A 16,968-nucleotide genomic window follows, 5' to 3' on the forward strand; every position below is an offset into this window, starting at 1 on the left:
ATATATATATATATATATATATATATATATATGGTTCGGATCGTTAGGAACCATAATTGCAAACGTGAATCCACAAATCAAACCATATAACGCGGTTTCTAATTTTTTTAAACCACGACCAAATCATATTACAAAAAAACTGAACCAAATCTTTTGGTTTGGACTGAATTTGCGGTTTGACAGATTTTTTGCTCACCCCCGAGTGATTTCATGTACCAAACATTTCCATATCAATCCATCCGATATTTTTGTTGTGCCAATAGGATAGGATAGGAGAAAGAGACTTTCATTTCCAATCTCTTTTTTTATTGAATATTTGTAATCAATTTCATGGGAAAATAGAAAATTCTCTCTTTCAAATAGATTAAAAAAAATAGAAAAATATATGAAGTATCATTTCTTTGACCCGTGGAAAGATATACTTTGGAGTTTTCAATTCATTTGAAGAAAAAGAAAACATAACAAAGATGACAATAAAAGAAAATGGGAAAAAAAGTAAATTGATTAATCAAATTCTGATACCATAATCGTCTATTATACATGGAAATTCGAAGAATTTATTAGAAAAAATTCTTTTTTAATATTCCAAGCAAGATCCAAGAATAAGATTATGATCAGTTGATTGGACAAGGAGAGGTTTGAGGGGATTGAGAAATCTTGTAGAGCACATAGGGGCTATCAATCTTGACAATGAATGGTTGAAATATGGTTTTTAATTATGACCGGTAAGAATCATTTATTATCGGTCATAATTGATTTTTAATGTGAACTATTGATTGATGAGATTAACGGCTATGTGCCGCCCTACACGTGCACCGCATAGGGGTGCACTAAAGCACCCCCAGATTCGATTTGAGGATCAATTGAAAAAAAGAAATTAAGGTGTTAAGCATCGCTCTTTGCTCAAAGCAAAGTAAGTTTGGTTTCTACTTCTTTGATTTAAGAGTTTAGATGTTTGCAAGAAAATAATTGAGCACATGCGTTTTATTAAGGGAGAAATATCTACTTCTCCCTTAAACTATTTCAATTTTAGTTACTTGCCCCTTCAACTACCAATTGAAGCTACTTCCCTCTCCAACTTCCAAAACGCTAGTCACTCCATCCAATCCCCCATTCCCGTCCAAGAATTGGACAGAAAACTCACCACTGTGGTTTTGCCGCCAAAAAAAGGGCAATTCTTTTTTTGGAAGAGCAAACTCTTTACCACTGAACCACCAAAGGAACTTGTATTATAATTGAGCACAGAAAATATAAATACTTATCTAGAAAGAGGTGTCTCATTTTTGGTCCAAAATGTGGAGGCTCAAGGTGGCGGCCTCTTGGGCCTTGCCCTAGGCCGGCCCAGAACTTTGTTTGGGGAGCACAGAATTATATATAAATCGTCCAAATTAATCCTTTTTTTTGGTATCCTCCAAATGATAAGATATGCGGTTTTTTTTTTTTTTGGAGGATACTAGGTATACCTGTTATATGAGAAACTTTTTGTTGGCCCCATCCACATTTCAAGATTTCATTAATATTATATGAAATAGGACTATTAAAACTAGTACAAAATTTCTAAAAATTTAAATAATTATTTTTGATCTAGTTAAGTATTAAAGTGGTTTTATTTTCGTCATTTAAAATTTTTCAATTTCTTTCATGGAAAATAATTATCTTGCATGGACCTTGCAATTGTTGATAGAAAAATAAAATAATTTCATGTCAATTATGTTATTATTATACTACTACAAAACATACCTATTTCATGTATTTTTTTTATCTAGTTAAAAATTAAAGGGATATTAATTGCTTTGGGGCCGAGGGAAGACTTGGCCTCTAAGCAACAATAGGAATCAGACCTGTGATATGCCTATACCCAAAGGACCTACTGAATAATTACTCAAAACTTCGGGTGTTGGACCCGATAGACAGACCCCCAAAATATACCCCCATAGTTTCGACAGTAAAATCAGTGAAGAGTCCTAGTTCGTCGCGGCTTCTTCAACTCACTGGTTTTCCCTTCCTTTCCACAATTCCTAATGGCCGACACCTCCACCTCCACCTCCACCTCCGCCCCCGCCTCCACCTCCGCCCCCGCACCGGCGGCGGAACCCAAACGCTTCTGGGGCGACGAAGCCGAAGAAGAAGAGGAAGAAGCCTCCGGTGAACAGGCCCCCCTCTCCTCGACCCCCGACCTCAAAATCGACTCTCTATCCATCGACGTCGCCAAAAAGCCCAACAACTTCCTCGAAGACCCCGATGACTCCAACATCAAAGCCGAAACGCCCCCCCCCCCCCCCCCCCCCCCCCTCGCTCTCTCTCTCTGTCTCTCTCTCGTTATGGCATCGCCAGCCCTTACTCAATTTATTTACCCCACATTCTTACAAAACTTGAGTAGGGATTTGCGTCTCTCTTGTTTTGGTTAAAAATATGAGTGAAACTCATTTTGATTTGGTTTTGCGTCAAGGGCAGGATTGAGATTTAAGGGATTGTACTCAGATTTTGGTTCTTAGTTCCTGATTCTGGGGTTTGAGCTTTTAGGGTTTTAATTTGTGATTTCAGGTTTGAGCATGAATTTAGGTACAAGGTTCATTAATGGCGTGGTTGTAAATTTAAGAGCGATAAAATGGCCTTGCAAAATTTGAGTAGGGATTTACGTCTCTCTTGATTTGTTTAAAAAAACTCAATTTGATACGGGTTTGAGTCGAGCGCTAGATTGAGATTTAAGGGATTCTTCTCGGATTTGATTTTGGTTCTTAGTTCCCGATTCTGGGGTTAGGGTTTTTAGGGTTTTAATTTGTGATTTCAGGTTACAACGGGGGATACTATGTATGCATCGGCGAAGGCATTCGAGGAACTGGACCTGTCTCCGGATTTGTTAAAGGGTTTATACGTGGAGATGAAGTTTGAGAGGCCGAGTAAGATACAGGCAATCAGCTTGCCCATGATTCTGACCCCACCGCACAAGCACTTGATCGCTCAGGCACACAATGGTTCTGGCAAGACCACGTGCTTTGTGCTCGGCATGTTGAGCCGCGTCGATCCCAAATTCACGGCTCCCCAGGCGCTCTGTATCTGCCCTACTCGCGAATTAGCTATCCAGGTTTGCTAATCTACACCTATAGGAATACTTTTTGATAACTTAGATGTCTGGCCACCTCACATGCACCTCAACTAATCATGGGATTAGCAGGCTCAATTAAATCCGGGACAAACCAATCCCACCATTCAGAAGCGGGAGCCACTGAAAGCCAGGTCAAAGCCCCGTATGAGTGGCCGTAAAGGAGTTGATAGCACCTAGGTCTCAAACATGAGACCTTAGGAGGGAGCAAACACCAAGTCTCAGGCATTGACCAGTAGGCCAACCAAGAGGGTTGCCGCACATACGATATTTACGTAGTGTTGCTTATGGAATGTCGCTGGTTTCCTGGATTGTATGCTTTTGAAATTGATTGTAGTCTCTGACTTGGGGTTAAGAGTTGTGAGCACATGGAAAGTGATACATGCACACATAATGGTGAATGGTGGTGACCCTAATTTTTTGGTTAAACTTTTGTCACATTGGAAGTGAAGTTGCAAAAATTCATGTGCATTCATTGTTAACATGACTCAATTTGAACTTCTTATCACCAATGTGTTTTTTGTTGCAACCCAATTTGTGAGAATCCGGTTACCACGTAATCAAACGGATCATTATTCATCTACGTGTTGATCTGGTTCTTTTGCCTTCAATTAGTTATTGAAATTGAGGCATAAATTGGGGTTTGTGACTGGATGGTTCTTTGGTTTATTTGTTAGTTGACTGTTCATCTCAAGTGTCAGTTGAGGGTTCAAAAAGGGTTGTTCATCTCAAGTGTCAGTTGAGGGTTCAAAAAGGGTTGGTCTCTGGAGGATGAAGATATATTTGTGTGCATATTATTGGTTTCCTTTTTGGTGTTCTTTAATGGGTATTTGCCGTCTTGTTATTGGAAGCATGTGGATCATGTGTACTTGGTTTTTTTTTTCTTTGCAGTGTTTTTGAGTTTAGGATTTAGTATTTAACTAATGGTAGTGGATGGACAATGATGCAGAACATGGAAGTTCTTAAGAAGATGGGGAAATATACTGGAATTACTTCTGAAGCTGCCATATCAATGGATAGCTCCAACTATATACCAATTTCGAAGCGCCCACCACTAACAGCACAAGTAGTGATTGGCACTCCTGGGACTATCAATAAGTGGGTGACAGCAAGGAAATTGAGCCTGAGCTATTTGAAGATTCTTGTTTTTGATGAAGCTGACCACATGTTGGCGGAGGTATTATCCTTCCTATTTGTTAGATTGTCTGTTTTCATGCTTATGATGAAATCTAAAAACTAGTTGCATATTGTAGCATATTTTCCTGTATGGTTTTCCTTGCTAGGTGGGTTGTGGTTACTGATATAATTTTATGTCATCTTTCTCCATTTAATAACTATGCAAACGTTTTTATTCTTAGTTTTACTATTTATACTATTTATAGACGGTCTATAGTGTTTGTGGATATCATCCCATGAGATGCTCTCCAACTCTAAGCTATTAGCAGTTTTCTGTTCATTAGCGTTGTGAGAAAGTATATTCTTTACATCTGTAGTGTGACAAAATTTAGGGGAGCCGAGGTATTTGTTGATTCAGTTCAGGCTAGTCAACTTAGATGATGGTTGAGCTATGGTCAAGCTAAACTTGGGCTTGGTAAATACTGTTTGAGCTTGGGTTGGCAATTGCTTGTTCAACCTTGAGATTGGTTCGATTAACCTTTTCATGGATCTCATCATTAGAGTTTCAAACCCTTCTTTGACTATAGAACACCCTACAACAAAAGTAGATCTATAAATCCCAAAAAAAAATTCTACTCAAACCTTGTATACCACAAAATCCATTTGAAACTTCACAAGTTTTTCCCAAACCAAAACGCAAAGACTGAAGGGGGAAAAATCAGAGAAGAGGAGGAAGTGCAACCTGCCATTTAGTAAATGATCGTGTTGTGCTCTATGTGGTTAATTTGGAGAGAGGAATCAAATATATTTTGATCGGTTTGAGTGGCTGTTGTTCAAAATTAAGAGTCTTTTCCTTTCTACTTTGTTTCGTTGGGAGTCGAGGGAGTGCAACCCTACACTAGATATGTTACGCCCTACCTTTTCTTTTTCCTAATAATTATTTTTCCCCGTTTTGAGAATTGGGTTTTATGGTGTGGGCCCTAATTAATACTCCCTCCGTTCCAAAATGAGCGACCTTTTGGTTCATTTTCAATTGCTTGTATCTTTCAATATGAATGTTAAAAAATATGCAATATGGATCTTAGATTTTAAATAGTTTTATTAAACAAAATTTTCAAAATCACATAAAACTTTATAAATCGAAAGATATAAGCATTTTAAAATGACGCGGAGTCCCAAAAAGGTCATTCATTTTGGAACGAAGGGAGTATTTTTCATTATTGTATGATATAACTATTATCGGCGCTATTGTGGTTCTGAGGGCACAAGTCTAATTATTAAATTTAGTAGTTAATCTATCTCATTTAGAACACATTAATTAGCTAGATAGCTATAATATAGGGAGTAGGGGATTAGTGGGTAGTTTTACAAATTTTCTCCAAGGAGATATTTACACGGACTAGGGATATAATAATTAGAGAACATCTGACATTGGAGAAAGAGACAATAGCCAAAACTTGGAAGGAAATTTTCTTTGGGTTTCATTTGAGGTAAAAGTATTCTCCACTCTCTCTCTCTCTCTCTCTCTCTTTTTCCCTTTGATCTACCATGTTAGAGCAAGTGAGTTCATGGATTGGGCAATAGTTTTCAGTTAATTTATTGGGTTTTGCAGTCGTCTGGTTACTCGGAGTGAGGGAGGGAGAGAGGTGTGGCGGTGTTTTGGTTTGTGATGCGTGTGTGCTGTGAATGGCCGAAGTGGTGACTTGGCTGATGGAAGTGGAGACATAGGGATTTGGTTGTTGCTCTTAAATATTGCAGAGTTCGTAGTTAAATGATTTTATACTAATAGCAGAAGTGATTTTGGAACTAATGGTCTCTTGATGCTGGTGGACAAAGTTTATATATCAGGAAAGGAGGATAGTTGTTTAGCCATGGTGGATAGGTGGTCGAGGGAGTGACAAGATTCCATGGGATGAGGATTGGAGTTTGGATTTTAATAATTAAAGAAAAGAGATGGAACTATGTGAGTGCGTTCGCTGCACTTGTTTTTGGGAATCGCACTCTTCCTATTTGCATGGGATTATGAGGGATGCACCACCTGCACTTCACTGCACTTGTTTTTAAAATATTAAGATTAGTTGTTTTTTGTTTGTTAAGAGCCACTATATATTGTTTTTTTTGTAGTGGGTGTTACTTAAACATTTAAATGCTTTAGACTATGATCTTTTTGGGTCCCAAAATCCAACCCCTCTTTGCGCACGGTCTCCAATCAGTTTTCCCTTAAATTATTTCTCTCTTTTTTTTTTTAATCTCTCTCCAGTCTCCACTCATTACCCAAAAAACCTCCTCAAAACCCAATTCAAATAAATATTAGATTCCCGAACCTTGAAATTTCAAAAGTTATTGTTCATAGTTTGGCCCTTGCGTTGAAGAAATCTTGGTTCTGTCCCTGTGGTAGATGATCTTATTTGTTAGTTTTAAGTTAGTTCAGTATTTTAAAAAGCGCATGAAGCGCGCGCTATAGCGCAAGGTGCAGCGCAGCGCAAGGATTGTGCTTCGAGAATGTAGGCTACAGCGCGGAACACAAAGGCTCATGAAAGGTGCTGAGGCGCGCGCTTTTTGTTTTGAAGTAAAAAACGATCTCACACGTTGCCGGAGGATGCGATGCACTGAATAATTTCTACTCTTTAAATCGATCTCAACCCTATTCTTCAGATCGAGCAGCCTCTTCTTCAGACAATTCAGACCAGGACTCTAGGATGCTTCTTCTTCTCCCTCTCTGATCGTCATATGTCCTGACTCCAGGACTCCAGGTAACTTCTTCTTCTTCTTCTTCTTCCTCCTCTCACCGTCTCACTTCTTCTTCTTCCTCCTCCTCCTCTCGCCGTCTCACTTCTTCTTCTTCTTCGTCCTCTTCTTTCTATTTTCCACCGACGGACCGACCCACCTGTTTTTTTTTTTTTCCAGTCACAGTCACAGTCACATAGTGACACTCACCTGCTGTTTTTTTATTGCCTTTAATGATGAAGAAGAAGAAGAAGAAGAAGATGAAGTTCTTGGTTTTGAGAATGATGATTAATGCCTATGCATGCCTCTAGATTTTATTGCCTTTAATCCTTTTGTTATGTCTCTTAGGCTAAACATTATTATGTTAGCTTTTCATGGATGATATGTTATGTTTAATGTTTGGTACTTTTGTTTAACCATTGACATGTTATGTTTTATGACATTTGAAAGTTTTACAAGTGTTTGTTTGTGTTGAAAACTTGTTATAATAAAATTTGCCTCGTGAAGAATTTTTTTTTTTTTTTGCGCTTCGCGTCAATAAAGCGCACGCTGCGCCTTGCACTAAAGCCCCAGGGGACCGTTGCGCCTCGGTGCGCCTTTCGCCATTTAAAACACTGAGTTAGTTCCTTTTAGGTGAAGTTGGAATGTAATATCAAGTAGATTTTTGTGGAAATATTTTTGTTGGTTGCTATGGATGGTAGAAAGATGTTATGGAGACTACTACAAAATCCAAACTCCAATCCTCATCCCATGGAATCTGTCACTCCCCTCAACCACCAAGGTTAAACAACTGTCCTACTTCCCTAATAAATAAACTTTGTCCACTAACATCAAGTAACCATTAATTCCAAAATCACTTCTACTATTGGTACAAAATCATTAAACTACGAACTCTCCAATACTTAGAGCAACTCCCAAATCCCTAAGTCAAATCACTATAACACTACAATTCAAGTTTGTGCTCCACTTCCATCACCCAAATCACCACTTCGGCTATTCACAGCACACGCACATCACAAACCATCCCACCGCCGCACACACCACACATCTCTCTCTCTCTCTCTCTCTCTCAGAGTAACCACACCACTGCAAAACCCAAGAAATTAACTCAAAACTATTGCCCAATCCGTGAACTGCAAAACCCAAGAAATTAACTCAAAACTATTGCCCAATCCGTGAACTCGCTTGCTCTAACACAGTAGATTAAAGGGGGAAAAAAAAGACAGGGTGGAGAATACTTTTACCTCAAATGAAACCCAAAGAAAATCATCTCCTTCCAAGTTTTGGCTGCTGCGTCCCTCTCCCAATGTTAGATGTTCTCTAATTATTATAACCATAGTCCGTGTAAATATCTCCTTAAAGTGCAACTTTGTAAAACTACCCACTAATCTCCTACTCCCTATATTATAGCTATCTAGCTAATTAACATATTCTAAATGAGATAGACTAACTACTAAATTTAATAATTAGACTTGTGCCCTCCGAACCACAATAGCGCCAATAATAGTTATATCATGCGATAATGAAAAATATTAATTAGGGCCAACACCACAAAACCCAATTCTCTAAACGGGGAAAAATAATTATTAGGAAAAAGAAAAGGTAGGGCGTAACATCCTTCCCCCCTTAAAGAAATTTCATCCTCGATGTGTCTAGATTCACTTTCTAATATGCTGTATATGCATTTTTTATGTACACACTCCCTTCAGTGCCCCAAAACCTTAGGATCTTCGACTTGCCTCTGCTCATGCACCTGCTTCGTGCAACTTTCATTCTGTTGGCATATGCATAAAAACCGTCGCGGGTTACACGAACTGGTCATGAGATTTTTGAAACTGTTATTTCCTGATAATGACTTACCTTCCTAGGTCCTATTGGAACCAAACAGGAACACCCATGTTAATTTCTTCGTGGGTGTGAACTTTTCATGCCACGAGTGCTATAATAAAACTGATCAATTGTGTCTTTTTTGAAAAAAAGCTGTCAAACTGCTGTCCTTGGTTATAATTCTGCTGCTGAGTTTGGGCCAACTTAGGTTTGTGGTTGCCAAGTAATTCATGAGATGTGTAATTGCAAAGAATCACGACTACGGTGTTGATTATATGCGAGTGAGATTTCATTGTTTGCGTAATTTCGATGACCTATGGTGAGTTTTCCTGCATTTGAGTCCCCTTGTAGTGTAATCTTTACCTGGATTATTCGGGAAGTAATGGTCCTATTACAATGATGATGATTTAATGTATATCGGATTTCATGTGTTCGACTACAATATGAGAAGTGCAGTTTATGCCTTACTTCTCATTATGATTATTCTTGTGCAGAGTGGTTTTAAAGATGACTCTTTGAGGATAATGAAGGCAATTGTCAAAGACTCTCCGGGGTGCCAGGTTTTTACACTCTTGTATTTTTATTCTTTTGCTGTTTGTGTGTCAAAGTGAATGAAGTACCTGTAGACGGACACTGACTTGAGAAAGCAGTGAGATATGTACCTGGTGTTTTTTGTTGGACACTCACCTAGAAAGCTTGTTTAGTATCCTCATATAGTGTGTGAAATACCTATATAAGTTTGTAAACACAATTTTCACACTTGAATTAGATGCCCGACACAAGGGCACATACCTGTACCCGGAAAACTTGAGTTCCTGTAACACTGTGCAAATTGCAACAATTGATTATAGTATAGAGAAATGCTTAAATTTTATGCCCCGACATAGTATACAACTAGCAATAACCTGTGCTTTGCATGGGATCAAGATTTAGATCATATCTTCAGATGGGGTTAATAACATGGACTTGTTTTGTGTTAATTACATACTGCATGAAATGATTGAGACCAAGACTAAACTGCTTGCGCTGTTGGGAAAGTTGTAGTGGGGTCAATCATCTTATGTACTTTTTATATACGAGGTGGATGCGGACCAGACCAACAAAGGCGGATGCAATTATTTGAAAAAATTGAAACTCGAGGATGAGTTTTCTCAAGCTAGGGAGAACGATGCAGCCGGATATTAAGAATATCTATTAATTACGCATTATTTTGAGTTTACTATTTTGTTACGAATTTTATAGTTTAGGATAGGTAGAATAGAATAATTTAGTTCCCTAATTTGCCTTGATTCGCTTTTTCCTTTTTTCGTCAGTTCTTATTCTTCAAGAATTTGATTGCTCAGCAGTATTTCTATTTTCTTTTTAGTATTTCTACGTTGTTATAAATTGATTTGTTAGCCTTAGGGCAAGGTGGTGGTTATTGATTAAAGAAAAATGAAATTTATTTCATACTCGTGTGTTCGAAGAGGGAGTAACTCTAGTTCATACTTACTCATACTACGGGATAGAAAGGTAAAATAAAGATTGAAATATAAAAATGCATAGGAAGCTTAAAAATAGTTAAACTTGAATGTTATCTATGTACCTATAGGTATAGATAAAGTTAAAAAGAAGTTTGAAACATTTAAAAAGTATGTTTAACTCAAACATTTATCTGCATATCTACGATTATAACAACTACCTGTGTAAATCCCTTAAATCTATGAAAAATCTAATTAAAGAATAAAAAGAATATCCAAATTATTAGGATGTCTTGAAAATTTGAAAGAAGGTTGAGGATTGGTGACACGTGGCGACCGCAGTGAGCTTCTCAACAAAGACCCGCAATACGATATAGTGTATAGACAATGGTGCAAAAAATGTGATCTTATTCGCTCAATCAACTTCGGTGATATTTGAGCTTCTTGCTTAGAGTGTACTGTTCCTTCAAGAAGTTGCTTTCTGTATACCTTGTGGTGCATCTGGACCTGTTAAAAAAAATAAAAATGCTACAGTCAGTCGATGTGGTTTTAACGTGTAATTGTTTGATGGAATTTGTTGGTCAAATTGTGATCAGGGCTCTATAACTGGTATTGCCGTTCTTACTTGGGGTATTATATCTTGAAGAGGGTGCGTCAGTTATCCACATTGTTTGGTTGCTGTTTTAGAATCTGTTCTGCAGAACACTTCTCGATGTAGTTCAAGCACAATCCCTTAGGGCACTTAGAAAACAAGTTTTGACAATGATTAACCAACAAGTTTGTGGTTTTTGAAAGATAAGAACAGAAGACCGAAAAAATAGTACCAAAACAAACCAATAGTGTAACTCTACCAAGGTTCTAAATATCGCTAGGCACTAGTCATGTGGAAGAGAGGCGCCTAACGCTTAGGCTGACTAGTTAGGGACTAATTGGGGCTTAGAAATTGGTCGGTTTTTGTATTTTTTTAGCAAGATATCTTCCCACCTCCCCAAGAGTTTTACTAGTTGGGGACCTACCAACTAGTCGCCACCTAGCCGATTAATCCCCGATTAATTCCCTACGAATGTAAGGCTCCGTTCCGGAAACCTTCTTAAAAAATAAGTACTTATTTTGCTACTTTTTTAAAAAAAATAAGAAGGGTCATTCCACAAAATCCAAATAAAAAGTTCCTTTCACATTTTCAAACTCAAAAATAATGTAAATGAAAAAAAAAAATTCAATTTTTTTTGCACCGTATTAAAGATCTCAATGAGATCTATCAAACAAGATCCATAGTGATAGAAAAATTATTTGCGTAAACACATGATTTTTGAGCTTGAAGTTGCCTTATACAAAAAATAAGACTGTTGCTATGATAATGGGCGCCGGGGGAGGGAAATCGTACCGGCGGCCGTGCCGGGCCGTCTCCGGCCACCGGACGGTCGATCCGAGCTGTCCAAAAATTCTAAAAAAAAAAATCGAGGGGGCCAACGCGGGAATCAACGGCATCCGAGGTGTGTAGGGTGCTTGATCCGAGCATCCCTTTTCGGTGTATATATGTTTCCCTCGGTTTTTTTTTTTTAGAATTTTTGGACGGCTCGGATCGGCCGTCCGGTGGCCGGAGACGGCCCGGCACGGCCGCCGGTACGATTTCCCTCCCGGCATCCATTGGTATCTATATAAATTCTTCCAAAATAATTACCACCCTTCTTATTTTCTGGAACAACCCTTCTTATTCAACCAAAAATAAGTTCTTAACTTGTTTCTGGAACACAACCTAAAAACGCCTAATCAACATCCAGACCCTAAAATCTAGGAGTTGGGTGGCCACCTAGTGCCTAGGCGGACTTTTAGAAGCATTGATCTCTTCAAGGCATTAAGTTTGCTGTTCTTAATTAATTGTCATAGTCCCAAGTCATGTTATCGTCAATTATAATGAAAACGTCTAAAAAGATCTGAGATGGATATATGTTGTGAAGATAGTTTACTCAGTGGGAACTGTATTTGCTGCTCCAATTTCTGTTTTCTAATTTATTTCAAGATTATTGGATACATCTTTGCCTTTTCTTCGGAAAGAGTCGAATTGTTTGTTGAGAATGTGAATATATTTTGTCTCATTTCAGTAGTTTATGGTCTTTTGGGTAATATGAACACTTATTAATGGTAACAATTGTTTGGGTAACATGAAGAAAATACTTCATGGTCTTTTTTGTCTTGTATTTCATCTTCCCTTGTGCATTTCAAGAAGTGAGATGCTATGTTGTTTGTATGCACAGTGATTTCTGGATCTCCCAAGATCTGAAGTGTTGTGTGTGTGTATTTTTTTAATTTTTTTTTGAAGATTGTTGTGTGTACACAAATGTAGGATATTCTTTAGCTGATTGTTCTAAGGATGCAGTACTGGCCTATGAAACTTACCATTTAAATGAAGTGTCTCCATAAATCTTGTTTCCATGTGATAGGAGGGTACTTGTTTCTCAAACTATTGGTAGTTTTGGGATTAGGCTAAGAACTTTCCCTGTTTTCCAAATTGAGCTACGTGCTTGACTGCAATTTTGTTTTTTCTCAAAAATCAGGTGCTTCTATTTTCTGCCACATTTGATGATGCTGTCAGGGCTTTTGTTTCAAAGATTGTTAAAGATCTCTTTAGAGGAGATTACAACCAAATGTTTGTGAACAAGGAGGAACTGTCATTGGAGTCTGTAAAGCAGTACAAGGTGAAATGTCCTGATGAGCTTTCGAAGATAATGGTGATTAAAGACAAAATATTTGAGTTAGGGAATAAGTTGGGGCAGACAATCATCTTCGTCCGCACGCGAAATAGCGCAAGCATGTTGCATAAAGCACTCACTGAATATGGTTACGAGGTTACGACTATTCAAGGTGCTCTCAAGCAAGATGACAGGGACAAGATAATTAAGGAATTTAAAGATGGATTAACTCAAGTACTTATATCAACAGATCTTCTTGCCCGGGGTTTTGACCAATCAATGGTGAGCACCACTTAGCTTTGTCTGGTGTTGATTTAGCCATTTATTGCTCAGAATGCCTATATCCTAACATTTTCTTTGTTAGGTTAATTTGGTTGTCAATTTTGATCTTCCCGTGAAGCATGATTACCCATCTGAGCCTGACTGTGAGGTGTACTTGCATCGGGTTGGGAGGGCAGGACGTTTTGGCCGCAAGGGTGAGTTTTCGGGGTCCTTTTAATACTATTCCATCCTTTTTTTATTTATGAACTCGAACATCCGTGTAAATTCTATTGGTTGCTGGTAAACTCTGCTTACTCTGAACTCGATTGCTTGTTGGTCAAATTCTTTCGTCTTTGAAATCAATTTCTTGTTTATCAATGCATTCTTAGTGGTTAACTAAATTGCAGACTCTGTTGGATTTCTTGAATTATGAAGTACCAGTTCTTACTCTTTCAGTAATATAGCTATGGATTGTCATCAGTTGAAGACTATTGATCAGCCGTACCACGGGTTTGGCGTGTGTCGGGTCTGTCTGCCGGTTTTTTGCACACCATCAGGAATTTGTAGTTGTTTATATTGAGAGTGATAGAGTTTATGATGTAATCGGAGTAATTTTCTATACAATGGGCTTAGTTGCAGCCTGCAGGATTCTCCTATTGGGGTGACAATTTGCTCGGAAGCTCGCTTACGTGCTCCCAATTCAGAATCTGGCTGAATCTTGCTCCCATTTGGGAAGGATCATGTTACGGAATAGGATAAATCCTCGTAAACATATGTATCATTGAATCCTATAAGGAAAAATAGAAGAGCTACCAACTAAGATGAAAAATACTATTTGCAGCTGACACAGATTACTAATATAAATATACTTATTATCTGGACACTACAACCGTTTACTTATCAAAAAAATATAAATATACTTATTAATGGTTGAAGATATGTTTGAGCACTAATGATAATATACTCCCTCCGTCCCATTTTGTTTGCTCATGTTTTCTTTTTGGGTTGTCCCAAATTGTTTGCAATTTTCCATAATTAAAAACCACCAAAAGGGCAAAGTTCCAATTACTCCCCTTTAGTTTTGAGTTGAAGGAGATACCAAGTTAACACAAAAGGTATTTTTGGAAATCTCAACACTTTTCAACCCAAAGCTTTGAGTTAATAAAATCGGAGAATTCCCGTAATGAGCAAACAAATTGAGATGGAGGGAGTAGTATTTTTGAATTTACCTATGTTGTAACTTATTTACACCTATAAATATACGCTCCTATAGACGTTTCCAATTTTCGATTTTTCTATACCCTCTCGCTTCCTTGCACCTGCTCCTGCTCCAGCACCCGCCTCTGTTTTGTTCAACTGAGGACTCGGTTCATGAATAAGTGTCATAGTTTAAGCAGCACACAGGATATGGAACTTTGAAAAAGCTGGGAGCCTGGGACACAGACATAGTAGGGGACACAAAAATATATGATGTTTACATATTTGTTGTTATTAACACATATATTGTATCCACAAACAATTGTTATTAACACATATATCGTATCCTCAAACAATCAAATAAGTTGGTTTATGTTGAACTGCAACCAAAATAAATGGTTACTAACACTATGAAACAAAATGAAACCTAACCTAACACTAATCCGAAACAAAATGAAACCTGACCTAACACTAATCCGAAAGGACCGAAACAAAATGAAACCTAACCTAACACTAATCCTACATGAATAATAGACAATCCATCAAAAGACAGACCACAAGGAACACTTAACAAATGTGTTCTCATTGTGTCCCAAAGTGGCATGTCCCATTCTTATCCCACTGTGTCCGTGGCGTGTTCGGCATTGATACGGGGATCCCTCAGGTGTGTCAGTGCTTCATGGGTCCTAATTAATGCAGTGCATCAGTAGCAAATATCAGAAGTCTACCATTCTCTCTCTCTCTCTGCTGTTCTATTAGGTGTTTTAAGCTGTTCCTACAAGAGGGATGTTGAAAAATGAAACTTTGTAGACATTTAGGGTTTTTTTTCAAAGATTTAGATGTGGCCTAGCATTTAGTTTTTGATTAAGGTGTTGCCTTAATAAAGTCTTCGGTCAAAGTCTTCCAGTCTTGTGTCACTTCAAAGATGTGCAAACACTGATTCTCAACTGTGTTAATGCTAAATAGCAACTTGAATTTGCTTCGAATCACATTGATTGGCTGTATTTTGATTTTGCAAATAACCCGAAACATGGACAAATGTTGTGGCTGCATGCATTCTCTATTGTAGTGGATTTTTCTAAAGAAACATCAAGCAATATTGATTTCTATTTCTCTCGTAATGTTGGATAATTTTGGAAGCTCATGTACTCAAAGCTTCCTCTCCGCCTTTGACTTAATCATAAATGGTTTAACTTAAATCCTCCAGGAGCTGTGTTCAATTTGCTGTGCAATGATAGAGATGAGATGATCATGGCCAAGATTGAGAGGCATTTTGAGACGGAAATAGCTGAGGTAAGCATCTAGCGCACACGCCATGGTGTATGAGTTGCTCATTTTTCTTTCTGCAGTGGTTTTTTTTTTTAACATGTTAAAGTACCAGATAAATGTTCTTGGGATTTTCGGAGTTCCAAATCTAAACTAAGATGGATATGATTACAGTGTATATATTACTTTGCCAAGGACCCTGTTTATTGGATTTAAGTAATTGCGAATGGATAAATGATGCCTCAAGATAAGTGATCCCATCTGATAATCGTGACCCCAAAAGTCCTAACCAACAGAGGGTATGTGACCCTCTGGGATTTATAGTATAATCCGATACTTCAATCTGGGATCCAGACAAACAAACTGGGCCTAGGTTTAATGGGCGGGGGGGCAATCTTATATAAACGCTTGTTTTTTGTTTGTTTGCAGGTGCCATCCTGGAGAAGTAATGAGGATTTTGAGGCTGCTCTTAAAAAAGCTGGTTTGCTTTAAATTGTTTGTGATGATCATCTCCAGTTATTATCATAATGCAATCTTATAAGAGAAGCACGCGGCCTCGATGGACGGTTGTGGATTCGTGTTTTTTGAGTCATTAATACAGGTGTCACAGGGAGTGGTACAATATACGTTTCCAGTGTCTTAGCTTGATGATAAGCTATGCGTGCCTAGCTCGTGGAGGCTCTCTTCCAGATTTCTTCTGATGAGAAAAGGAGATTCAAGTTCTTCTGAATTTGTAAACTAGGGTATGTTTCGGTTTGACTTCATATTCCTTTTAGTGCCTTTTGATTTAGCTGAAGTTATTGGTGTTACTGAAGCGTTTTGTTCCGATGTGTCAATTGTATTAATATTACTGAGTTTATATGATCCTTTCTACCTTTGTTTTGGGTTCCGATCCTCTATATGAGGATGTTGGAGTTGGTGCCATTGAAAAACGTACTATTTCCAGGAGTGTTTGGTGGTCATTTTAAATTTGTGGGTTCTATTCACATGCAGAAAATCACCACACGCACACATTTAGCAAATCTGTTGTATTGCTTATGGATTGGTCATCCGCCGAGTATCAGCTTCGAAGGCATTTAACGGTCAACTAACTTCAGATGACGAGTTCAGAATAATTCCATGCTCAAATATTGCATCCCTATGGTATGAACTGTGTGATGCTATTTTATGATCTCGAACAAAAATAAGAAAAAGAAAGTTGCTATACAAAAATAAGAAAAAGAAAGTTGCTATATATACACAAAGGGATCGACTTAATTAAGTTTTTGATTCCCAAAAAGAAAAAAAGGGAGGACCTTAAATTTAAATATCATACCTGGTA

General features: G+C 37.9%; 1 protein-coding gene across 2 annotated transcripts; it reads left to right on the top strand.

The window, feature by feature from the left end:
• Nucleotides 1-1,941: 1,941 nt before the first annotated feature.
• Nucleotides 1,942-16,524, top strand: LOC131324684 (DEAD-box ATP-dependent RNA helicase 38). 2 transcript variants are annotated; one of them, XM_058356757.1, is made up of 8 exons: nucleotides 1,945-2,261; nucleotides 2,792-3,085; nucleotides 4,053-4,280; nucleotides 9,268-9,333; nucleotides 12,789-13,205; nucleotides 13,288-13,399; nucleotides 15,589-15,674; nucleotides 16,077-16,524. In XM_058356757.1, the coding sequence occupies exons 1-8, from the start codon at nucleotides 2,022-2,024 to the stop codon at nucleotides 16,137-16,139; spliced, it is 1,506 nt and encodes a 501-aa protein (XP_058212740.1). In that variant the 5' UTR covers nucleotides 1,945-2,021; the 3' UTR covers nucleotides 16,140-16,524. The 2 variants fall into 2 exon arrangements, with proteins under 2 accessions (XP_058212741.1, XP_058212740.1); XM_058356758.1 differs by lacking the exon at nucleotides 9,268-9,333 and having other exon boundaries at nucleotides 1,942-2,261.
• The last annotated feature ends 444 nt before the right edge of the window (nucleotides 16,525-16,968 follow it).

Source organism: Rhododendron vialii, chromosome 4a (assembly GCF_030253575.1).
Source record: "Rhododendron vialii isolate Sample 1 chromosome 4a, ASM3025357v1".
NCBI lineage: Eukaryota > Viridiplantae > Streptophyta > Magnoliopsida > Ericales > Ericaceae > Rhododendron > Rhododendron vialii.

Bases quoted from the DNA above. Each gene is read 5' to 3' on its own strand.
- LOC131324684 (XM_058356757.1), top strand. From the start codon at position 2,022: ATGGCCGACACCTCCACCTCCACCTCCACCTCCGCCCCCGCCTCCACC. The intron at 2,262-2,791 runs GAAACGCCCCCC...TTGTGATTTCAG, and splicing joins ATGACTCCAACATCAAAGCC to GTTACAACGGGGGATACTAT. The intron at 13,206-13,287 runs GTGAGCACCACT...TTTCTTTGTTAG, and splicing joins GGGGTTTTGACCAATCAATG to GTTAATTTGGTTGTCAATTT.